Source organism: Rhinolophus hipposideros (assembly GCF_964194185.1).
Source record: "Rhinolophus hipposideros genome assembly, chromosome: 12".
Taxonomy (NCBI): domain Eukaryota; kingdom Metazoa; phylum Chordata; class Mammalia; order Chiroptera; family Rhinolophidae; genus Rhinolophus; species Rhinolophus hipposideros.
The window spans coordinates 75,918,115-75,942,841 of NC_138058.1; the positions used below are offsets into that span (position 1 = coordinate 75,918,115).

At 56.5% G+C, this 24,727-nt stretch overlaps 1 protein-coding gene across 3 annotated transcripts in view; it reads right to left on the bottom strand.

Moving 5' to 3' along the window:
* Nucleotides 1–5,977: 5,977 nt before the first annotated feature.
* The window catches only part of TRAPPC12 (trafficking protein particle complex subunit 12), a 49,803-nt gene continuing 31,053 nt past the window's right edge, over nucleotides 5,978–24,727 (bottom strand). For all 3 annotated transcript variants that reach the window (XM_081068079.1, XM_081068078.1, XM_081068080.1), the window contains exons 6-12: nucleotides 22,217–22,329; nucleotides 18,706–18,778; nucleotides 16,188–16,261; nucleotides 11,865–11,963; nucleotides 9,277–9,377; nucleotides 8,547–8,634; nucleotides 5,978–8,365 (exon numbers count right to left, since the gene is read on the bottom strand). In XM_081068079.1, coding sequence (XP_080924205.1) covers nucleotides 8,123–8,365; nucleotides 8,547–8,634; nucleotides 9,277–9,377; nucleotides 11,865–11,963; nucleotides 16,188–16,261; nucleotides 18,706–18,778; nucleotides 22,217–22,329 — 791 coding nt within the window. In that variant the 3' untranslated portion in view covers nucleotides 5,978–8,122. The remainder of the gene's footprint in view (nucleotides 8,366–8,546; nucleotides 8,635–9,276; nucleotides 9,378–11,864; nucleotides 11,964–16,187; nucleotides 16,262–18,705; nucleotides 18,779–22,216; nucleotides 22,330–24,727) is intronic.

Sequence of the window (24,727 nt, forward strand, 5' to 3'; positions counted from 1 at the left end):
TCTAGTTGTATAGGACCCAGCTCCCTGACCCACGCTGGTGTTATGGGCCTTGCGCTCCCCCTGAATGAGGCAGTCGGTCTCCAGTCGTCGGTCAGCCGCTCACGGCAGCTCACAGCAGCTCACGCCAACCTCCGACTGCTCACGGCAGCCCAGCTCCAGGAGCTGTTGTTCACAGTCTTAGCTGTAGAGGGCACAGCCCACTGGCCCGTGTGGGAATCGAACCGGTGGCCTTCGGTGTTAGGAGCACGGCGCTCCAACCGCCTGAGCCACCGGCTGGCCCAAGCTTTTGACTCTTAACAAGAAAACGGTGCATCATTTTCTTACTCAGTAATTTTGAGATGCAGTTATGCCTAATTTGTTGGAATCATAGAAAAGCCCCAAATCAATGTCATGCTTTAAGGGCAGGTTGTTTTTCAGGGTTTCTTAAAACTGGTCTAAAAACTTGGTGTTAAAATGTCTTTCCAAGCTGCACATGGCTCTTGGGGAAGCACATACATAGCAGAGGAACCTCAAGCCTTGGACATCTTGGTAGACTTTGGATCTGAGTCCAGATGTGCGGGGGGCAGAAGACTCAGTGTGCTCCCCACGGCCCCACATCCAGTGAAATGACAAAGATTTTCTGTGTTAAGTGCAGTGGTTTTAAATATATTGACCAATACTTTGACAAACTTCTGCTCTGAGATGGAGCCCGGTTGCCCTCCGAGTGTGGCCTGGACTCGGTGACTCGTTTCTACTGGCTAAGACGTGGCAGAGGTGACCGTGTGACAGCTATGGTTTCCTGCTTGCTCTCTGGGGCCACTTGAGGGAGGCCGGCCGCTTTGTCAGGACACCAACCGCCCCTGCCTTGTCCGGTGTGGAAAGCGGCCCTTCCGACAGTGGCCCTTCAGCTGATGTGGCCCCAGGGGACATGTGACTATACCCCAAGGCCCCAGCCAAGCACTCCCGGATTCCAGACTCGGAAAGTGTAGGCGACGATCCACTTAGTGCCTGCAAACATTGTCCTCCGTCACTAGGATTTGGGGCAATTCTGTTGTACAGCATTGATAGTGGATAAGTTAAGTAAAATCCTTAAGTGTGCCCCTCCACCCAGAAAGGTGCGACCCAGGGATCAGCTGTGAGAAACAGAAGCAAATGGAGTCTGGCCTGTGAGGAAACAAGCCAGGAGCAGCTGCTTGTCAGGGCCGGAGGCAGATGTCTGCACGGGAAGCAGGTTCAGGCAGTGGCAGCAGGAAAGGAGGCGTCTTGTTGCCCCCAGGCTGCGGCCGTGCTCAGGACACACTGTGGGTGAGGAGCTTAGTGGGTGAGGAGGGGAGAGGGTCCTTCTCTGTCCCAGTGTGTACACAGGCTGGTGACCACCGTGAGGGGTCCCTGCATCCAACAGGCTTCACCCTCCAGCTGCTCTCGTCCTACCCGCCCCACATGCAGGGATTCTGTGCTTTCTTCTGTCGTCTCGGGCGGGGCTCTTAGCGGCCTGTGACAGAAACTCAGTATGAAGAAAGCTCAGGTGACAGGACAGGCACACATGTGGGTGATGGCAAGAGTGTCACCTTGCTCATCTCTTCTGCAAGTTGTCTTTATTCGGTTGCAAACTGGACGCCTCCTCCCAGCACGGGTACTGGACTGTGTGAAGCCTGACTCCTCACCCCACGACCTGGAGGGTTCTGTGGCTCCACCTGTGCCGGGAGCTCCAGTGAGGGGGACAGGGCCAGAGAGCAGTCATGGCTGCGAGGGGCCACCCGCGAGCCTGGGGGTGGCTGTGGTGCCCTCCACAGCTGCCCCATGTGCCCCCAAGTCCTGCTGGCCGGCGGTGGGGACAGCTGTGGAATTCTGCTAGCGTGATTTCTGGATTGGAGGGGCAGGGAGGTCCTGAGCGTCATCTTCAGGGAGGGAGACTGCCTGCCCTTTGTCAGAGGGGCAGTCTGTCACGTCAAGCCCGTCTGCGGAGGCGTGGGGCAGCCCGGCTCAGCTCCTTCACGGTGGCTGTGGGGTAAGGCTCCTGCACTTGGTGAGAAGGGCCAGCTCAGGATGGCAGCCCGGGTAGCTGTGGCGGCATGGCTGGTGGCTTTGACTGGCAGAGGGCCCAGCTGCTCCTGGTATCCAGTGCTATCTGTGCCCCTCGGGCAGTCCTGACTGGCCAGCCCCCATGTCCCAGTCGGCATAGGCAGCTGACCTGCCTGCTCAGTTCTGGAGGCAGAAGTCTGAGGGCAGGGGGCCAGCGTGAGTGCGTTCGGGTGAGGACGGTCTTCTTGGCGTGTGGACAGTGCTCTCTCTGTCCTCCCGGTGCAGAGGGACAATGAGCATCAGCATGTCCTTGTCTAACCTCATCACCCCAAAGGCCCACCTCTTATCACCAGCCCACTGGGCCTGGCTGCAGCATGTGACTCTGGGGGGACACATCCAATCCCCAGCACGCTGAGCACCCCTTTGGAAAACCGAAAGGTGAGCTCTTTGTGCTTGTAGCACTGCCGGCCTCCCCAGGCCTCCGACAGCCCAGAGCAGCCCTCGGTGACCAGGGGGCTTCCTTCGGTGGCTGCTGGGGGCGGGGAGGCCGCCTGCCTCCCAGGACACTGGAGGGCGGGCGAACCTCACTCTTACTCCACAGGTCGCACACCTACCCGTGCTCCATCAGCCCCGATGGAGCCGACAGGGTGGAACAACTGTCCATTTGGAGAAATGAGGCAGTGTGTGTGTGTACACACGTGCACCCCAACCCCGGAGCAGGAAGCTGGGAACTCCCCAGCTGTCCATGTGCCTGGTTGGGCCCTGAGGAGGGCGGCGCAGGAGCCTGGGTGAGGATGGGGTGTGGAGGGAAACCTGGGGGCTGGCCGGGGCGGGGGCATGGGGCCGCAGAGCCCAACCGGCGCCCTCCTCTGCGTTTGTGTTTCCTGCTTGTAGGAAGTTACCTTTCTGCAGCAGCCTCTTACTTGATATGGGGTCAGGGCACTGGAGCCACCGGGCAGGGGGACGCCGCCCAGGTCGCAGGGTCGGGGGCTGAGTGGGGACCTGGCGCTGGGGCCTTGGTCTCCCTTTTGGGAATGAGTGTGCTTCATGGAGAGCCGCCACCAGGACCTCCTGTGCCCCGTTTCAGTACATTTCCGTGTCCTTCATTTCCTGTGTTAAAAACACTTGGATTTGTTTTGCACAAACTGTTCTGAAACCCAGGTGGGGTCTCGTGTGGTGATGAGGCCACCTGGCCAAGCATGACACGGTGACATCCACACGAGTCACTTTCGTACCCACGTCCCTCCACGGTACATCCTTAGAACTCTGATGCTCTCTGATGATCACCCTGCAGGACAAGGGGCGGGGGCAGGGGCGGGCACAGGATGACGGGGTCACTGTCAGGGCCAGGGCCTCAGGCCAGTGATGCCACATCTTGGCGTCATCGCTGGTGGCTCTGAGCTGCCTGGGGCCTCCCAGGGCCCCCCAGGAACCAGGAGAGCTGCCAGCAGCCTGGCCTCCACTCCACAGAGGGTCTTCCTGGGCGCAGCCTTTTGCACAGAAGAGGCTGGACCTGTGTGGCCGGGTCCCAGCTCTGTCCCCTGACAGTGAAGGGCTTCTCTCGCTGGTAAAGGGACTGTGGCCAACGGGAGGCTCTATGTCCGTGAGGCTCAGAGCAGCACATGGAAAGCACAGGGGCCTTGTTCCCTCGAATTTGAAATGTCTGCTTTGGTCCCCATGCGCCTGCCACCCAGCGGGGTGATGGGTAAGCAGTGATGACAAGATTCACAGCACTAGGCCTCACTGGGAACGGGTCTGCAAACGTGGGCAATAAGGGTCCGAGCTCATCCTGGACGGGGCGGGCCCTGATCCAAGGAGAGAAGCCGAGGGAGAAGCCCCAAGGATGGGCAGGGGCTGCAGGGACGCTGACCACCGGGCCTGAGGCTGGGAGACAGGCGTGGAAGCCGGAAGGCACAGGCCTGCCCACCCGGCCCCAACCCTGGGCTCCCGAACTGCGAGGGGAGCGTCTCTCGCTTGCAGCCACCAGCTGCTACTTTGCTACGTGGTCAGGAAACAGTGTGGCTTCCATTTTCAAATGAGAACCGCATGGTTCTGAGGGGCCAGCTCCCCGCCCAAGATGGCCCAGCTGGTAGGGGTAGGGCACCTGGCCCCTCTGTGCCCATCCCCAAAGCCTGGCTTTTCCCAGGGGTGGGAGGGGACGGTGGGGGCACGGGTGCAGGCTCAGCACACGTGTGTCCAGGCTGCCCCTCCAGACCTGAGGCTGACCATGCGACGTCCCTGCTGTCCCCAGCATGGCAGGCGGAAGACGGCCATTACCACACGAACCCTGTGCCAGTGACTGAGAAGACACGCCCTCCTCAGGGCCCAGGACAGCAGCGCCCCTGGTCCCCGCCCCCCCAGCAGTCCTAGAGGATCTAGGAGACCCTGTCCCTGGGCAAGCGAGAACTCAGGAAAGGGGGGCATGGTTTCCCGCCACAGCTGAGGGCCACCTCCGCTACCAGAAAGCTGGCTCCACGACCCTGTGTGTCCCCCTGGCTGCTGCAGGCACTTACCCTCAGCTTCTCTTTTGCCTGGATTTTCCACCTGGATGATGGACCCACTGACGTAAGGAGTGTCCGAGTCCCCGACTGTTCACACTGCCACCTCTCCTTGTACCTGTTCGTATTTGCTCTGTGTGGGTGCTCCTGTGTTGGGGACCCAGCAGACTTCCTGGGGTGGCCTGTCCTCGGGATGCCCGCCCACTGTGGCCAGCCGGCTCCCGCGGCTTCAGCTCCGGTCCCCAGGACAGCTGAGGGCCCGGGAGGATGAGTATGTCTGAACATCCCCGTCAAGTGTCAGGACACTTGACCGGGGGGCACACACTCATTCCTGGCATGGCTGTCTGGCTGGCCCTGAGGCCTCTGGCCCTGTCTGTGTCCTCACAAAGCCTTTCCTCTGTGCGCACACCCCTGGTGTCGGGGTGGGGAAACCCTTGGGAGGTCCCCCGTCATGGTGGATCAGGACCCACGCTTCCGCTTTCAGTCTTTATCATCTCCTTACAGGCCCCTTTCCAATTACAGCCACACTGGGGATGGGGGGGTCGGGGGAGGGCACTGGGGAACAGCTTTCAGTCGCAGGAAGCAGCAGGAGTGCAGGCCCGGTGGCTGGACGGTGGGAGAGGCGGTGCAGGAGCCGTCAGAGGGAATGGGGCCAGCCTCACAGGGCTTGTGGTCTCCCTTCTAAAGCAGGAACCGGTGAATGGCTGGGACACGCGGCACCGTGTGTCTGCTCTGTGGGGACAAGCCAGTGAAGCCGTGACAACCCTCTATCATCCTCTAACAAGAGAAGCAGGTTCAGAGAAGCCCAGTTGTTTCACCAAGGCCCCAAGTTCAGGGTGGCAGACCCCACATTCTCAGTGCCTTTGCTTTGGTGTCACACTGAAGAGGCTGTGACATTCATGCAGAATCTATCGGGGGCACTTGCTATGGCCAGGTCTCTCCCAGAAGATGGTCAGCAAACAGCCCCCCGGGCCCAAGGTGGACAGCGGCCTATTTCTGAATGTCCTGCAGGCTCAGAATGGTTTTCAGAGCTTTAAACAGCTGTGACAACAAAAACAAGCCAAAGAAGATGTGACAGAGATGGCACATGGCCACAACGCCTGCAGTATTTACCATCTGGCCCGTCACAGAAAACCCTTGCTGACAGCCCTCCTAGGACTCAGTGAGCAAAGTGGGGGCCAGGCGGGGGGCGGGGGGAGGGAAGGAGGGCTGATCATGGGTTTGTTTCTCCAGTGTGTCCCGTCTGTGGGGAGAGGGGCCTTCAGAGCGTGGTGTGTCACCTCCTGCAAGGGCGACCCCACAGGACTTCGTGGAGGTGGCACGCCCATGAAGACATGCAGAATTCAGACAAGCAGAGGGACCGGCCCAGGGCAAGCGTGGCTGCCGCTGCAGGGTGTTCTTCTGTCCAGTGGCAAGGTGCTCTCGGCCTCGTTTAAAGGCTCAATGTGTTTGGAAGTTATAAACGTAGTTATAAAAGTAGTCACCTTGTAACGTTTTTATTTGAACAGTACTGTGTTCCCTAAAAAAAACACAGAACATGCTGAAGTAGCATTTATGCAGCAGATGCGAGGTTGGAGAAATCGGAGTCTGGTTGCTTTTCCTGTAACAATCAGGGTGAGAAACATGAGAAAGTGAGATTGCTCCTGAATGAGCAAGATACTTTATCTTCCGTGATTGTAACAATGGTTGATAAGAATCGTCTCACGGCTTTTTAACGTGCAGATCTTTACAAATGCCCGCAGTGGCGGGGACTGGACAGGATTGATGGCGTGGCTTCCTGGGGCGTCTGGACCCTCCAGTGCTGCCAGGAGCACGTGTGGTTTGCTCTGGGCCCCGCCCGGGAGCGGTGTTTGTTCTGTTTTTATTCAAGAGGTGTTAGGGAGGCTGAATGTGGAGGAGCCGCTGGAGCTGGGTCTGCCCTTCAGAGGCTCTGGGACTCCCTGGAGATGCAGTCGTGAGGGTGTTAGGTGTATGCAGAGGACGCAGCTCTGGGAGACAGCAGCCCAGGGCCACCCGCTGGGGAGGGCACAGTCTGAGCCACTCTCAGGCCTGCAAGAAACGTCCACGCGTCTATTCTTGAGTTGAATTAAATCCATTTTTGGCCCTTTCCTTCTGACATGGCTATTCCTGGCCCCCCAACCTACACAGGATGAGACCAGAATCCAGGGCTCAGGTATGCCCTGGAGCACATTTGGTGAAGGAGGCCAGGACATCCTGGTGACCCTGGCACACTGACTGACCATGTGGTGCTGACGAGCTCCCGGGCCAGAAAACCGGGGAACTCGGTTCCCACCATCCAGGCAGGACATCCTGGGTCCTGGGTCCCCCCTGAACTGGGTGGTTCCTGCTCAGAGCAGGACCTGCAGCCCTGGCCCAGCAGAGGTCCTGCCAGCATCACCTGCATGTGTGCCCGAAGCCAAGCGAGAGCCAGGGCCACCTGGGGGCCTAGGCCGCAGGTCGGGTATTGGGGAGACCATGTCAGCATCGAGAGCAGTCCTGCCGCACGTCTGGGGATGCGAACCCCAGTTCACTGGGGATCCTCGAGTCCCGTCTCCAGCTTGCCCGGCTCCGTCGCGGGAGCCCGTGCGGTGTCACCTGTTTCTATGCACAACTGACAGGGGACTGTTCTCGCCCACAGACCAGGAAACGCAGGTTCATGGGGACGGACAAGGTTCAAGCTGGAGGCTGAGGGTCGTCCACCTGCCAAAGCCAGATCTGAAGGAAAACATTGGGATGGGGGAGTCAAATGACATCATCAGATTTGGGGGTGACAAACACACACGTTTTATTTTTCTCTCCTTGGAGAGGTTTTAGAACCTCCTTGGTATCCATCAGTCATGGCCGTCTCATCCCTTTCTCTGACTTTAATGTGTAATAAATCTGTATTTCAGTAACTGTTGAGGCCGTCTGCCCGGTGTGTGTTGGTGTTTTTACTTTATTACAAACGAACAGAAATATAGCTCGCTTTACTTCTGCACTAGATGTTTATACCACAGCCTTTCACCTGAGTTAATCCTGACTGTACTAGAAGAGTAGCGACCGAAAGGACCCTGCCAGCCTTCCCCAGGGAAGGGAAGATGTTCTCGGGGGTGTAGGTTTGGTAAGAGTAGGAACAAGTCCCAACGTCCAGACGTGAAGGATGGTGGCCACTGAAGGGTGCCCTCTGTGCCTCTGCTGTTGGACTGACTCCCTAAGCGCACGCCGTGCCCATTATGTACGGAACACGGGAGGCGACGGGGGGCTCTGTCCCCATCACCAGGCTTGTGCAGGGGGTTCACAGGCTGAAAAGGAAGCAGACGAGTAAAACATGCACAGTGCTGGGATGTGGGGGAGGATGTGGTGGGGAGAGGCACTTAGTTTGGAGCCTCTCTCCATGTTTATAAATGCTGCAGGCGCTCAGACAGGCTGACGATGATTTACATTACAGACTGTGGGGACTGACGGCTTTGCTCGAAGGATATTCTGCTCCCAGGAATACACAGGGGGGACAGTGCGTCCGGGGATTTCCTCCGTCGTGACCACCGTTCTCACAGCATATGTGCCCCTGCAGCCACACACACTAAGCAGCAGGCTCCAATCACAGAACTGTCACTGGTGTCCCTGTGATGGCCCCGGGGCAGGGCCTAGGCCAGCTTGAGGCACTGCGTGTTGAAGCTGTCCCCCTCCTTGCTGGCGACCGCCTCGAGCAGGGCCTGCTTCTTCTGTGCGCTGCGCGAGGACTCCAGCTCGTACATGGTGGTCAGGTTGAAGAGCACGCTCTCGTGCAGGTAGTGCCCGGGGTCCTGCTGCACCATGGCCTCCAGCTGCCGCAGGGAGTCCTTGAGGCGGCCCAGGTAGAGCAGGCACACGGCCGCGTTGTTGTTCGCCTGGAGAAGACACGCCAGCGGACATGGTGACCAGCTGCCCGCTCCTGGCCAGGGGCACGACTGCGGCTCTCTGGGCCCGGGGCTGCGTGGGGCAGAAGCCCCGACCGCCACCCCCACCGCCGCCAGGGCCAGTGTGTCTGCGGGCTGCAGCTGTGGGCTGTCATATGCTGCAATATCTTACCACTGCGTTTGTTGGTTCAATCCTTAAAATTTCTGTGAAGAACCTGTGGGCTTCTGCGAAGTTATTCTGGCCGAGGTGAAGGAAAGCTCTGGAATGTAAGTGACACATTAGCAGTTAGCCAGCAAAGGTCGAGATGCCGGTGTGCCAGCCAGCGGGCAGGGCGGCGCCCCAAACCGCACAGACGGGGCAGGTGACATCTGCTCCACGCACAGTGCTGAGCGGTGTGGGGGCCACGCTCTCCAGATGGAGCAGGTGACACTCCAGACCAAACCCCGTCATGCATTCTGGCGAGAAGTTCAAGTAGGCCTAACTTTTATTAACACAGACATCATAACTGCACCTAAAATCCTTTCCTGCTACAAAACCTGGTCCCACCTCAGCTCCTTCCCGGTAAACACAAGCCCACAGACCATTCTCCTCACAAACGCCAATGCCAGACACAGGACGGGTAAGCGTTTATGCAAACTTACGCTGGAAATGGGGCCACTATACACAGTACTTGGAAAAGCAGGGGGGCGGGAATCTGAAAGTCAGTTTTTATGACTAGAAGAACATGAATGCAACTCAAGGAAACCCCCCAGCGCTGCTCGGGTCTACGGTTGTTTCGGGGCTGAGAGACTTGGGGCAGGAAGGGGGACAATGGCGGGTACTGGCCCTGGGGGCCTTTGCTGCTCAGAGAGTTCACACTCTTCGGGGAAATCTGAGAAATATCCAATTTTAAAACACATACCTGTTCATTAAAACCATTATTTTCCCCTGCGGTCCATCCAATTTCTGGGTTACTTTCTCCACATCTTGAAAATACTTTTCAGCTGTTTTTATGTCTCCAATCTGCATTGACAAAATGTAGTCAGTTCAGGGGACAGGCCCACATCCAACACACAGTTCCCGAATGTCACGTTAGGGCATGGGGACATGTGGTAAACATCGACTATTTATTACTTTTTGAAACAAACAAACAAACAAACAAAAGCACGAGGCATTTAGGACACAGTGGGATTTCGACGTCTCCACCTCAGACACACTTGTTAACACACGTGCTGTACTAAAAGTCCACTTTTCAGTCTGTACCCTTGGAAAGGAACCCTGGTGTAGTGACACAACATCAAGGAGAATAACGATAAAATGAATGAGTAAAGGATGGAACATTTACGGTTTCGTATAATGGCAGGCCCCGTACCAGCTAAATGACAGAGACCATCCAACTTAAAATTTTCTAAGCCATATTTTCCCCAGTACTATTCTGGGAATAGTACTGAATTCTGAAAAGAATTCTGAAAAGAAGGAAAAGCACAGCCCTCTCTTACCAAACACACAAAGAAGCCCGTCAGCACCCTGAATTAGGGAGCCCAGACCTGCCGGGACTCCCGATGGCCAACGTGTCCCTGTGCCACCATCGCCCGAGAGCCACGTGGCATTTGGTAAGGGAGCCGGTCTCTGCCTCAAAAGCACAAGGACTGAAATCAATGACCAAAGGCTTATGAGCACGTGACAGCGAAAGAAGACTCCTGTTAGGACAGAAGCTTCCACAGACGGGGACGGTGACACCAGTGCCTTTGTGTCCCAGGGCTGCTAGCGTAACGAAACACAAGTCTGAGTGCTGACTCTGTTACAGGAAGAGCCAGGACCCTGCACACCCGGTCCTCTGTCCACATCGTAAATAATTCCGTTATAATAAAACGAGCAGGATTTGTGCTACTTGCGTTCTAGCCGAGGGACAGCTCACCGAGCAGCACCAGCTAACGTCCTGCCATGGCCAGCAAATCCCGACCCGCGGCTTCTCCAGCTACTGCTGGGCGGCCTCGCAAGTGGGCCTCGCCTCCTGCTTGCCCCCAGGCAGAGGCCCCGCCTGCCCTCCGTTCACCACCTCCCTTCCACAGGAGCTGGACCCTGTCCCTCCGGAGCCAAGTACCCGCGAGCTGACTGCCCAGCAGCACAGATATGTGTTCCCGAAGGTCAAGATTCCTCTCCAGCAGTGAGCCCACTGCAGCTAGCCCCTGGCACTTCCCCGAGGCAACTGGGCTTGGTGTTTGGTGACAGAAGTGACATTCTGGCTATCCTGAGTGCTGTGAGTAATAGATGACCTTCAAGTCTCATGTCTTCTGCCAGAGTCCATGAAACTGGCAGCTGACTTCACAGGGCACGAGGGGGGCAGGTCTTCCCAGTGGCTGATGGCACCCCACAAACATGAGGAGCAGGATAAACCAACGAAACGCACAAACCACATCCCCGAGGAGAAAACAGTGGCATCTGTCCTGCGCGTCCCTCCCTGCAGCACACAGGAAGTCCCCTCTGCAGACTGTCACTCACTGACGAGACACTCAGGTCAAAAAGCAATTAAAAGTCGCACAGAAGATCTAGTAAGTCAGCAAACAGGTAAAGAAACCCAAACTAGGTATTTGAAGAAAAGAGACAGTAAGTGGATGAACTAATCAAGAAAAAAGCAGTATAAACAAACCAAATTATAAACATAGAAGGAAAAATAACTACAGGCAGAAAGGAAATTGAAGAAATTATGAAAGAGGACTGTCTTTCACTGAACTCGATGCAAATACGTATGAAAATATGGACCAGACAGGTGACCTAGGACGCTGTGCCAACACTGATTCCAGCACCAGACAGAAACACTGCAGGCTCAGAACCCCAAGCAGGGTAAGTCGGTGAGTCAGGGAGACCTGCCCGCAGCCAGGAGCTCAGCTCGAAATTTCCTAGGTGACTCATTCAAGCCTTCAAGGAACAGACAATTCCAAAATAGCTAAAATTCTGCAGAGAACAAAGGAAAGCTCCTGACTTATTTTTATGCAGACACAGGCAGGTATCAAATGCCTGAGAAGAGTGTGCATGTACACACACAAGCCCAGAGATGGGCCTCCCCTGAAATTACAAACGCAGGGACCTGGGGACACGGGCCTCCCTGGAACTTCGTCCTTTGGGGCAGCAATTTCTGAGGCAAACCTGAAAATGCTCAGTGCATCTGATCCCTCTTCCAGAAAGGGCTGGTGGGTGGGGCTGTGGGAGTAGCGGGTGAGCCCCTCTCCCCACCGCAGCACCCCTCCCACGCAGCCCCCCAGAGGCACAGCTTCCGGAAGGCGACGGTGGCCTCTGCACAGACGCAGCTATGCCGGCACCCAGACTGGGCTGTGCGTTCCGGTCCGTGGGGCCCGGGCTCCTCGTGCTCCCTGCCACACGAGCTAGCATTCTGCTCCGTCAGCTGCTTCTCCTGTGGCGGGTCCGCCCCATCGAGCCGCCCCACACGACAGCTGGCTGGTGCCCGATCTGGCTTCCCCACCGCGGCTCACGTGCGCGGCTGGCACCCACCTGAAGGAAGATGCGGCCGATGCCGCTGAGCAGCTGCGGCTCCTGCTCGGGGTGACACTGGATGACGGAGCGGTAGGCACCCACCGCCAGCACGTAGTCCTGAGGAGACAAAGCGCCGGAGGTTTCAGAGGGAACAGGTCGCTTGCCGCCTTCCGTGTTGGGAGTCAAGTGCCTACAGAGCCACAGTGGACACAGGCACACGTGGGGTGGGCGGCAGGACACCCAGTGGGAGCCACATGGCCAGCCGGCAGCAGGCCTGTTCTTCGCCGGACTCGGGGACCGTCACCGAGGCTGAGGGACCTCTGGGCCTTTCGGTTTCCACCTCTAGTAGCAACCACACTTCTCCTGGCTGCTGTCGCCATCGCATTCTTTCCTGACAGTTACTGGGTGAACTGGTGAATTCTGTCTTGTCTCCACCAGCCACTTAGGTAAGCCACGTTTATGAAAAGTTTCTCTTAAACATCTATGCTGGACATGGAGTTAAAGTCTTTAAATATAAACAAAGGGCCAGAAAACAACTTCGCTGAACGCGCGAGCATACAGTTGTCAGCCAGACGGCCGCACCGGAACTCTGCACATCGCACGGGAGGTCCCTCTGCAAATGCCCTTCACAGGGCATGGAAAACGCTGTGCAGGCTTCTGTGTGGCACCTGCAGCTGTCAAGTGCCTTGTCGATTCTCCCGGCCCTTGTCGGGTACCCCGCCGTCTGCCCTTGGCAGGCCTGAATGACGACGGCCTCCACAGGTACGAGGCTGACCCAGACGCCTCAGGGAGGAGGGAGGAGGGCAAGCCACCCCGGCGAGCCCTCGCTGCCCGGCACCCACACGCCCAGCTGTGCACTGGGCACAGCGCTGTGTTCCTGAGTACGGCCCACGGGCAGCAATAAACACGGCACTAGCAGAGTTTCCCCCTAACTTATTCTCCGTAAAGCCCAAAAGTACCTTTCTTTCTTTAGTTTACATTTCCAGTCTTATCCAAACGGGGACTGGAGTTACTACTCTGCTAATTGGGATGTTATAAAGAAAGACAGATGACAAGTAAATTCCAGCCTAGCAGGAAATACAGACTCTTGTCTGGCACCTTCACGTGCAGCTCATTAAAATGAGTCTCATCCGAGGCGCAGAGAGTGTGGGGAGCTGGCAGCACCTGCTTTGTCCTGCCTGTCACGGCCGTCCTGGGGGTGCGCGCACATGTACGCCGTGCGTGTGTGTGAGTGTGAGCACGTGCCGAGGCCCGTCTCGTAGAGGGGCAGTGACTCTGCTTGGTGGCTGGCGGGGCTCCTGTGAGCACCCACCCCTTACTTCCAGCTCAGGGTGAACAACAGCCACTGGGGACGTTTGGGTTGGTGCCAGGGAACACGCCCCACATCTTAGCCAGAGCGCCAGGGTGGGATGAGGAGGGCGGTGACAGGGCTGTTCCCAGCGGGCAAGGCCATAGCAGTGTCCCTTCCAGGATGGCTTTCCGGGCAGTGTCACTGCCTTACTTTGCTTCAGTTTGAGGCCAGAAGTCTATGTGTTTGAAGATAACTGGATATGGAAAGGACAGTTTTAAAAAAGTGATACCCGGTGGAGAGTTATTTTACCACTGAGCTGTTAAAACATGGCTCTCCCCAGAGACTACTTCTGGGCAGATCCCCGGGCCTCCCATGGGGACCCAGTGAGAAAGCAGGTTCCAGGCAAGAGGTCAGCCAGGAGGGGGCAGGGCTGCCGAGTGGCCACATGGACCTTGGCCCAGGCGGGAGCGGGTCAGGCCTGTCACAGAGCCCGACAAAGGGAAACCAAGGGGAGCGCGTTGAGAGCTTCTTAAACAGAGACGGTGTATTTGCTGCAGGTGGAGGAAATCCAGCCCCTTTCAGGGAAAGTGACTGAGACGACTCTTTGGGGAACTTCACTGCTCTGCGCACGCTGCAGAGCTGGCTCTGGAATCGGGTGGGCACAGCTTGCTCACAGGACAAACCCACTGCAGCTCAGTGTTCACCTTCTGTCAGCAGCCACACTTGTTTGGTGGCTGCAAACCAGCTTTCCAACCACCTGCAGCTAGAAAAGGCTCGCATGATGTGGTTTACTGGGTGCGTGGCCCATTAGAGGCCGTGAGCAGACAGGACAGGCGCCGCGGCAGAGTGGGGGTGTGGGCACTGGGGCCCTGCAGGCGGGAAGCACACGAGGGTCTGCCAATGTAGGCGCCTCAGGCCACTGAGAGCCGGAGGGAACCAGGCGGCATGTAAGCAGTGGGACTGGCGAGACTGCTGGCTTTGCAAGGCCAGGCTGGTGCCGACAGTGCACTGTGCACACACTTGGGCAGACACTACGACCACATTTCTCATCATTAAAGAGCTACATCAATAGCCCTTTCTCTGTAACAGAAATGTTATTCGAAATAATTAAATGGCTGGTTAAATAACCGCTTGTCGGCCCATATGCCCATGTGACTGACGGGACACCCACCGATGAAGACCACATTGCTGCAATGCCGAGCACAGTCACCAGATGGCTCCAGAAAGCACGTGCTGCAGTGGCCTGAACTGCAAAATTCTTCACTCCCCCTTTCACCTCATGACAACGAAGGATTAATCTGAAATTTTAAATTAAACTGCATTCTCGTAAAAGTCTTTTTGAAACACAATCATATGTTCTGTACCGAGTCCCAACAATACAGGTGGAAGACTTGTGCTTGGTACCCAGTGGGCTGATTACTATGACAGTACAACAAAGAAAAGCATTTTTATCCCCTAATCTTCTATTAATGTGCCTTAAAAATGCACATTAAAAACCCACCAGTGGAACAGGTAACTCCCTCCGGGGGCGTCTGAGCCCCACGATTAATGAAACATCAGCCCTGCGAATTTACAATGTGTTCCCGTTCCTCTGCGTGAGCCTGTGGATTTCAGCAGCTGACAGTGGCCCGGGGCGGGAGGGCGGGCAGCGGGGCTTCAGAGCTGACTGTGATTTATCAGCAGTTGGGGAGAGTGGCCTGTTTAGACGGGCAGAGGGACAGGACCCCTGGCCTCGGCGAGCAGCCCGATCACGGTGCTTCCCTCCTACCCACACGTGCCGGGGACAGGCACAGGCCTAAGGCGCGAGAGGACAAGGGACACGATTGCCCACGGGCAGCTGGCTGGCCTAGTCGGAAATGCTGCATGTGGGAAGTGAAGGGAGAACGGCTCCGAGCGAAGCCCAGAGTGAGGAGAGCTACAAGAATGCCAGAGCCGGAGGGGCTGCAGACACATGGGCTCTGAGCCTCGTTTCTGAGGAGGTGCCTGCAGCTCCTCCAGGGATGTGAAAGGGCGCTCGCTGCACGGTCACTCTGGACCCCCATGTCATACTCTCCAGGGGCGCATGGAAGGTGGGGGCCGCCGGACGGGAACTGCACGCACGCCCAGCACTGGCTACTCTACGACAGGTTCTGGCCACACCTTGTTTTGACCCAGTGGAGGAGCTGCTTTTGGTTCTGAGCTTGCAGGGTTGTGAGGGGTTGGTGTAGGTGTCACACAGCTGCACGTCAGGGTTAAACGTGGAGCCCCACAAGCACATTTCTCCACATGGTAAATGGCTTGCTTGCTCTGCTGCAAATCCAGCTCTCACAAATGACCTTGGGGGCCCGTGGGAGGGGTTCCCATCTCCTCTCGTAACAGCCCAGAAGGTGTTCCCAGCTCTGCTTCTGTCTGTGGCTAATTGATTCCTGCAGCAGCTCTGGCCTGCAGCCCCTGCAGCTGGCAGCTCTGCCACCAACTCAGTGCAGGTCACCCCGCCGTGAGGCTGGAGGGGAGCCGGGCTGGGCGCTCAAAGGGAGAAGCTGAGAGAGACCCTTCTGTGGAGCTGGGGAGGGCCAGCCTGAGGAAGACAAGAGACGGGGAAAACAAGCACTGCCACCCTCAGTGCAGCCTCCTCCATTTGACGGGTAAGCTGTCCCCTCAGGGCCTGCAAGTCTGGGGTGGCGTCCTAAAGAGCAGGTCTTGTGGAGAAGCCTGTCTCCAGATGCCAAAGCATCAATCACCAAATCAAACCCAGACAAGGAAAAACACCCTCCACTAACACAGGGAGAACAAAGGCTGCCTTTCTGGGGTGGGACTCCGACAATCAGATGCGACAGACAGAGGGAGAGGGAGAGAATGAGAGTGGGAAGGCCGGTTTTAATTACATCATCTAGACCCACACTTGAACAATTGACACTGACAAAGAAAACCCTCCCTTCTGGTGAAATTCCTTGTAGAAATCACAATCCATTTCGCCCCAGTGTTACTGAGCCCTCTGCTTGGGTGCTCCCTCCCGGCTCCCAGGGGCCTTCCCGCAGCGCCCGCCAGCTCCCTCCCTGACAGGCACGCACCTTCATCAGCAGTAGGCAGTTGGCCATGGAGCACGTCACACGGCCCAGGCGGGACCTCCACAGCTGCACGGAGGCTGGAAGAGAGGGGCAGCCGTGAGCGGGCCAGCAGAGGCGTCCGGCCCTCACTCTGGGCCAGTCCGGTGAGCTGACTGAGAAAGTCCCTCCGTCCCCAAGCCTGGGCCTGGTCTAGGTGCTCATGTGCTGCCCACACACACATGGCTGGGCCACCAAAGGGCCGCAGCAATGCAACAGTAGGGCAGCACTTGGCTCCCGGGCAGACAGCCAGGGCTGGTTTCCTACGTTAGCTCCCGAGGAACACGAGGGCCCCGGGGACGCCCCACCAGTGACCTGTGGGAGACACCCGCCACCAGCCACAAGGCTTCCCTGGGGGTGGCCACAGGGCTCTGCCTTCCCCAGGTCTGTTTCCAGACCTCTCAGATATAGAAAGACCAACCCCCCAACCTGTTTCATGGAGCTTCGTGAGATCACGTGACAAGGCACAGAGGTTCTGTCCTAAAGGTCACGCACGCCCACGGGCGTCTGCAGCCGCCGTGCTGCCACTCTGGGCATTTCCTGGCCCTGCAGCCGGCTTTCTCCCCGAAGCACCTGTGCACTGGTCCAGGGCAGCCAGGCCAGGCCCACCCCGTTCTCCAGTCTCCCCACCGCTCTCAGCCACCTCTCCACTGACTCCCAGCTCCCCAGGCAGCTGCCTGGGGGGTGAGGCGACGGCTGACCAATGGCTCCCTGTCCGCCCCCTGCAGACCTTTACCTGTTTACATGTTAGAATGAGCAGAAGTAACATTGGTTTTCAAGACCAAATTGATTTTAATTGATTAACGAGTCGGGGCCCACAGAGGCCCGAGGGACTTCCTTACTGACCCCAGGCATCACTCCTCAGGCCTCTGCTCTGTCCACTGCCTCAGAGGAACCCGTGGACACGGCGAGCACCGAGGGACGAGGCGAGAGCAGGTGGCGGGGCAAGCTGTCCAGTCACACGGCACAGCCTGTGCCGTCGCTGCCAAGCACGACCTGGACACAGATGCATGACAACCGGGGAGCGTGCCTCGGTCGGACCTTCCCTGCCTCCAGCATCAATGGTCAGTTTGGGGACAACAATCACCTAGAAATTATGCCCATTCTTGGAGTGCTTAAAAAGCACACAAAAACTCAACTGCCAGAATTAAGAACTTAACTCACTTTGGCTTTCAGCAATTAAAAGTACATTAGCTGGTTAAATTCCATTTGTAACATGACTTTTGGGAAAAGACATTCGGTGAGCTGCAGACTGCCTGCCCGAGGCTTCCCTCTACCCGGCCCTCGCCTCTCCGCCTTATAGGTCTGGGATGTGCGGGCAGAGTTCCAGGGACTGCTTTCCGGGACCGCTGACAGCCTGCTCATTCCCACGGCAGCCCGGTGGGGCACGTGATGGGGAGGGACATCTGGAGAGCCACCCGCCCTGGTGAGCAGTGCCCTCCGTCCTACACCAGGTTCGTTCACCTGCAGAGACATTGCTGCGAAGGAATCACCGACACGCCGACCGAGCTGGCAGTCATTGGGATTTCGCAAACAAAGGATGCTGAATTAGGGCATAAACACCGCCCACAGCTACTGGCCTCCAAGGGCAAGCACCTCCTGGCCTGTCACTCACTGTCACACAGCCCCCTTCCCTGGGCCACCTGTATGGGGTGCACTGCGCCCAGCAGAGGGCACAGCTGTCCACCCAAGTGCTCTCTGCAGGCCATCTCGCCCGCTCTCACAAGAAGTCTCCTGGCAGTGCAGCTTCTCAGGAAGCCACGACTGCCAGCGCAATGCAGCCAGCCAGAGGTCACCAAGGGCCCACTGCCAGTCAGAGGCAGAGGGAGACTGCCAGGTGCCTGGAGGAGGTGACGCGGGCAGGGCAGGTGCTGTGGGGACCAGGAGACGCTGGGCAGCCCCGGGCGGTGTGCAGAGGTACTGTCTGAGAAAGGAGGGGGGTGCGAGGGGCCTCCCAGGAATGCACAGTCTCGGCTGGGCTTTGAGGCACGATTAGGCGTTCATCTCACGTTCTCAAGAAACTGTAGCCAGAAGGATGGTATCAAAATGCAAGTCAGCCCGTTGCCCAGCGCTCAGGACCAAGACCAGTGTCGTCAGCCTGCCCGCAGGCTCTGCGTGGGGCCATCTCCCTCTGCACGCCGGCTCCTCACACCTGCTCGCTCCCGTACACTGGCGGGGCAGCCCCATGGTGGGCGAGGCCAGGCCCCTCCTGCCTAGCACCCACGTGAAGCTTCCAGATGCCTGACATCGCCTGGTGCAGGCGGGTCTTCACCCAACCGGCTCCCTCTGAACGGGGCTCACGCCCAGGCTCACCCTTCACATGTCCACAGCACCAAGCATGGGCTGAGTGAATGAGTGCCTGAAAGGACGGATGCATTATGGAGTAAGAAGAAAACAGGGAAGGAGACCAAGAGAAAAACCTCTGCAGCTGAATTGTTTGGTAACTCTCGGCAATTATTGAACGCAGAGAAATCTGGCCACTGACCTTGTCTGTTCTCCTGGGTGACACTGCTCTTGCTCCCGTCCTCAGCCAGGCCTTGCTCCAGGTGTGCCAGGATCTGCAGTGGTCGCAAATGCGAACGACATCATAAAAAGAGAACTCGCTGCAGACTTGTCATAACACATTCTAGGGGAAGCAGCTTTCCCTGTATGAAAACCAATCTGTCAAGGAATGTTTTATATGACACACGGGATCTGAGAGCAAACCAACCACAAGCACACAGCTCAGGCAAATAAGAACTGCAGAAGCTGAGCGCAAACAGCGTGAGGGCAAGCTGAGGGCCTCACACTGCCGACAGGGCCCATCTCCGGGGCCAGTGTCTCCAGCCGAAGCTGAATCCTGGGCCGGGTGTTGGGGGGGATGGAGGAGGTGTGAGAGGTGTGAGGTGGTACCCTAGAACGAGCTCACCTCTGAAAGCAGCTGCAATACTGAAATAACAGTGGTTTGAAAGTGCAGACGTTGCTTGGAGACAAATGGGGAGAAGTCAGGCGGAAAGAGAAGGGCCCCGGGGCTGGGACATGGCCCTGGCTGGGGCTGTTCCATGTCAGTAGAAGGGTGTGACTCGAGTTGAGAGGCTGCATCTCAGCCGCACGGTAGGGGACTGGGCACGGCCTGCACAGTTCTGGGACCCACAGCCTCACTGCAGCAACGGGGACAAACATCGGCACCACGGACAGCGGGGAATCAGCACCACGGACAGCGGGAGGGCAGGCGAATGACTCCTAAGTCACACTGGGCTGTTTTGGCCCCGGAGAAAATCACATGCCCTGAATGAACACCACCACCACCCCTCCCCCGCCTGACTCCACACAGAACCAATACCGCCTCATCTCAGGTAGGATTTAAAAAGGCAACTGGTGACCTAGTCATATTTAAACAGACCAAAACCCAGGTTCCGAATTCTGTGCAGTTATCTGGGGAGGGCAGGGCAGGACTTCTACCTGGTTCACTGACGCCTTTGGCAGATGGTTTCCCGGCAAACTTCCACAGCCCCCGGGAGAACCACATGTACACCTGCCTCCAGAAAGCCTGGAGGCTCACGGACACGAGAGCATACACATGGCCTGGGACTCTGCCTTTTAACCTGCAGGTTCTAATTCCCATACCCTGCACCTGTGAGGCGCTCCAGGCGCCACGCTGTACGGCAGCTCTAGGAGAGGCAGCCTCATTCCTGTCCCTTTGGTGGCTCTCAGAGGTGCGCCAGGGTTGGTAGGTAGGCTTAGGGAAGCAGTTTTATGCAGGAGGCATCTGGTGTACAGACCGGGGCGTGGGGGGGAGGCTGGCCCTAATTTAAGGACCCGAGGACTCACTAACACCCTACTTGAGTGCAGACGAACATGAAAGCAGGTGTGCCCTGGACGGACTTCGGTTTCCCTGCAAAGTCCTCATCTCAGGTAGACCTTCCCACCTCAGGACTTCCCATGCCCACCAGTCTCCTAGGGGACCTGGGAAAGAGGCCGTCCCAGGACCAGCACTGGGACGGCTGCCTGGAGGCAGCTGGCCATAGTCATCTACCGTCTGACACAGGCCGGTCACTCCCCCAGCAAAGGGCAACGTCAGGCCTGGAGATCTCCCCTCCGCCCGGCCCCAAGCCCCCCCAACCACTGCCTGCGGAGGGTCCTTCAGGCACATCTTGACTGAACACACGCTCTCTGCCCCCCCACCCCCACCCAGATCACAGAATGAGAGAAGGTATGAGCCAAGATAAAGCAGGGGAAGAATGCACAACTCCAGCCTTCACTGTTTGCAGGACCACTCGCTAACTTCTGGGGCTGGGGCTCCCTTTTGGTGTGTCGTTTAATGCTGGGCTGGAGCTGCTGAGGGGCGTGGGTGACATTCCCAGGTCCGTGTACTGTGGTCTGCAGTAATGCAAGGTGCTGCTTCTAAAGGCGTGATTTCCACCACCAGCTTAGTCAAGACACACGTATGCCTGCGAACTCTGCCAACAGGGATGCCCCCCTCTCCCGCTTGTGCACTCAGAGCACGCACGGGCCCAGGGGCGGCAGCAGCAAAGGGAGAGCTGCTGTTTCCACCCCGGGAGAGCAGTCTTTCAATTACCACTCTCCACTTGCCAATCACTCCCATCTTAGCTGATTAAGCCACAATCAATTTGTCCTCTGCGGGAGCAGCAGGAAAGTAGGGCAATGGACGGCGTGGGTCAGGCAAAGCCTGGCAGCTGCCGGGCGCTGTCAGTGTGCTGATGGCCAGCCCACCTGAGCACCCCCCTGGGCAGCTGGCCAGTGAGAGGGCTGACAATGGCTGTTCTGGCTTCCATTTTTAACTGCGTTTACAAGTCAACGGTAGAGCCAAGTATGTCCACATGTGGAAATCCCTTTTAGAAAAGGCATTAACCCTTCCTGAAAACAAACCCTGGCCACTGCCTCAGTGGTAACCCCCAGCAGCGAACAAACCGCATGGGCTGCGAATGCACTTCCTGTCCAGAGCACACAAGGACGGCTACCCTCCGACCCCTTCGGCCGTGCGCGAGCGGGGTCTCTGCAGAGCACCTCTGTAATGCAAGCCCTCAGCCAGGTGGCCTGGGGCGGGTGGAGGCCACAGCGGAAGTGAAACTGTGGGGGTGGGGCACACAACCAGGCTGGGCATGGCCGTATCAGCAACGACCCACACCACCAGCTAATCGGGCATGTCACTGTTTAAGGTCCACATCTGTGCATGCAAGTGGCTCTTAGAAGTGCGTTCGCTTGGCTCTTTGCCGATGGTCTGCAATGCTCTCTTAGGACCTGGAGGTGGGGACAGCTACGGAGAGCCGGAGGACGGAGGCCCGTGCTCCGCCACGACCGCCAGTAGTGTCCTGAAGCCACGGGAGCACCGGGAACCAATTCTATTCGCGTTGACTGATACCATTACATTTGAACTGATTCACTGGATGGTTTCTACTCATCACCCGTTAATTTAAAGACGACAGAGAAAACTAAAACCCTGTAGAGCCTGTGAGTGACATTCTGTTAACTGGGCCCCATAAAAATCCACACCTGGATTCACGGCTGAATATACAGCCCAGTCACGCTGGGGTGACTCTTCTTAAAAAAAGCTGGGCTTCTTCTGAGCAGGCCCGGTCTGCAGGCGCCAGGGACTCGTAACTGCGTTTTCCTGTCTGCTTGGGGTACCGGGGCTGGGCGCCACACTCACCACCTCGATTTTACCTTCCTTTGTCCCACGGCCTGGGCACAGGCTCCCACGTGGGATTCCTACATCAAACAGCACTGTCTTGCTTTGTCTGACAGCAATGCCACAGAAGGACGTCAGGACTCAAGCTCTTCCAAAACCATCCACGACCCCCCCAATAATTTCAGCCAGAGGGGTGAATACCAGGGCCTCAGCGATCGGGACCCCGCCTTTCTGAGGAGGAAGTGGAGATGGTGGTTGTGGGAGGGACAAGCAGGCGTGTGGTGCTGCTGGCGAGAAAGGGAGAGCAAGGTGCACGCAGCCGTGGGAGGGGCAGCCGGCTGAGCGGCCACCTGGGCACAAGCAGTACCTGGCTGCAGACGGCCTTCACTCGGTGCAGCCTGTCCAGCGACTCCTGGGGGTTCCCCAGGTACTGCTGCAGCTCCGCATGCAGGATCCGCATGGAGAAGGGCACCATGGAGCCTGCAAGGAAGGCAGGGCTGGGTTAGCTGCGTGCCGGGACGCAGAGCACCGCCCTGCAGAGCGGACAGCAGCCCTGCATTTCTCGTCCAGTTCGCAGCAGAGCCAGCTATGCGTGTGGACGCTGGTGTGCTCCGAGAAGCTGCATGTAGGTGTCCTAGATAGTCATCAGGAGACACGTGGGTGTCTACAATTCACACAGCTATGCCTGTCATGCAGAAACCACACACACACACACACACACACACACACACACACGAAACAGCAGAGCCGTCTGCTCCAATACAAGACAGCACAGAGCACGCAGGGGTTCCTGAACACCTCTCCGGTACAGCAAGCTCACCTAGGCAGTTGCTCACGTTGGGCTCCCCAGGAGACCCTGAAAGGAGGACCTGTCAGAAAGTAAGGGCATGAGGGACGCAGGACCAGGGGACGGGCCTGAGTGTGTCTCAGGCACAGGACCTGAGGATGTGGCTTCAGCCAGATTCTGTGAGGTGTGCGTGCGTAGGCATGTGTGAGTGCGCCTTTGGAGTGAAAGTTCTGCTCTGCGCTGTCCTAACAGGAGGCGAGGAAGCTGGGTGTGGCAACTCCACACCTGGGACTCATTCCCACCCCGGGTTGCCCAGGAGGAGTGACTCCAGGGGCCCTGCAGCTCCATCGGTGTGCTGAGGGCAACGAGGTCAGTTCTCTGGAAAAGGGCAGTGACTAAAATGAACTTGTACATGGTACCCAGATGTGGCTGCATCATCTCACAGGAGAAGGGACTGTTCTAACGTGATTTCAGATCTGATACGCAGCACATATACACTAAGGCCACAAAACCGCCAGAGTAATCAAGCCCTCTGCACTAGGTCAGTGAGATAAAGAATGAAAATGCCAGCACGGGTGATCACGAAGATTCAGAAAAGGACGGTTAAAAACAGGCCAAGGCGGTCGATATGCAGATCTGGAATACAGTGTGGAAGATGGCTAGAAAACAAGCTGTGTGACACCTGCAAGCCACTCAGCCTCTCTGTGCCTCCGTGTGTCCATCTGCCCACCCAGCAATCATCCCACGTGCCACACACGATGGCTTCGTGCCTGTGCTGCCTCTTACAGGAAAGCTGCATGATGCTCTGTGGTCGTTAATGAGGACGGAAAGGAGAGAAGTCCAGAAAGGACGGTCAAATACAAGGAACAGTACAGAAAACAGGTTCTATGGTGATGATGAGCCTGTAGAAAATATGACAATTACTTAATATAAAATGTTTGAATTTTTTGACAACACAAAACAACTCCTAAGTCTGAAGGGGATGGATGACTAAGTTTACGTGATGGTCTGAGTCCTTTCAGCTTCCGAGAAAGAGGAATTTCCTGGCCATCAGTATCCCTACGTGTGGGACTGGGCAGCTAGCACCGTAAGCTGCACGTAAGCTGTGCTATTTGCGTCTCACACGTCAAGCAGAGCACAGGCACTGACTTCTTCCCTCTTGTTTAGAATTGAGTCTCGAGGGAGAGATGCTCGAACCCTTCAACTGCTATAAGATAAGCCCAGAAACAAAACTCCTACTGGAAGCTCCCAAGCCCACTTTGCAAATTAATTGGACATGTGACACGGTGGCAGGGATTTATCTGCTCTTCACCCTGCGACTGCCGGTGGGCCTGGGCAAGTGTCTGCGTTAAAAGAACATGTGAAAATATTTTGAACTAAATGAAAATGCAACTTAAAATGTGTGGGATACAGCAAAAGCAGTGCTAAGAGGGAATTTAACACCATTAAACGCATATACTTAAAGCTTCCACCTTGGGATACTAGAGAAAGACAAGCAAAATAAAAGCAGAAGTAAAGTAAAAATTCGAACAGAAACCAATGGCACTGAAACCAGGAAACCAACAGAGAAAAACCCAAAGCTGACAACATCAATAAAATTTAAAAACATCTACCCAGGCTAACCAGGAAAGGAGATGACTTACTAATATCGGAAATGAAAGAGGGGTCATCACTAGGGATCACTTGGAAATTAAAAGGATAATAAAGGAATATTATGAACAACTTTATGACCACAAATTTTGTAACCTAGATGAAATGGACCAATTCTTTGAAAGATACAATCTATTAAACCTCACACAAGGAGAAACAGGTAATCTGAATAGGCCAATCAATGTCTATTTAAAAAATTAAGCCAATAAGTATAACAACCTTCCAAAAAAGAAAGCACCAGGCCCAGATGATTTCACTGGTGAATTCTATCAAATGTGTAAGAAAGAAATGGTCCCAATTCTCTAAATTCTCTTCCAGAAAACAGAAGCAGAGGGAACACTTTCTAACTCATTCTGTGAGGTCAGCATCACTCTGACACCAAAACCAGAGACATTACAAGAAAGAAAAACTACAGACCAATGTGGCTCATGAATACACAAA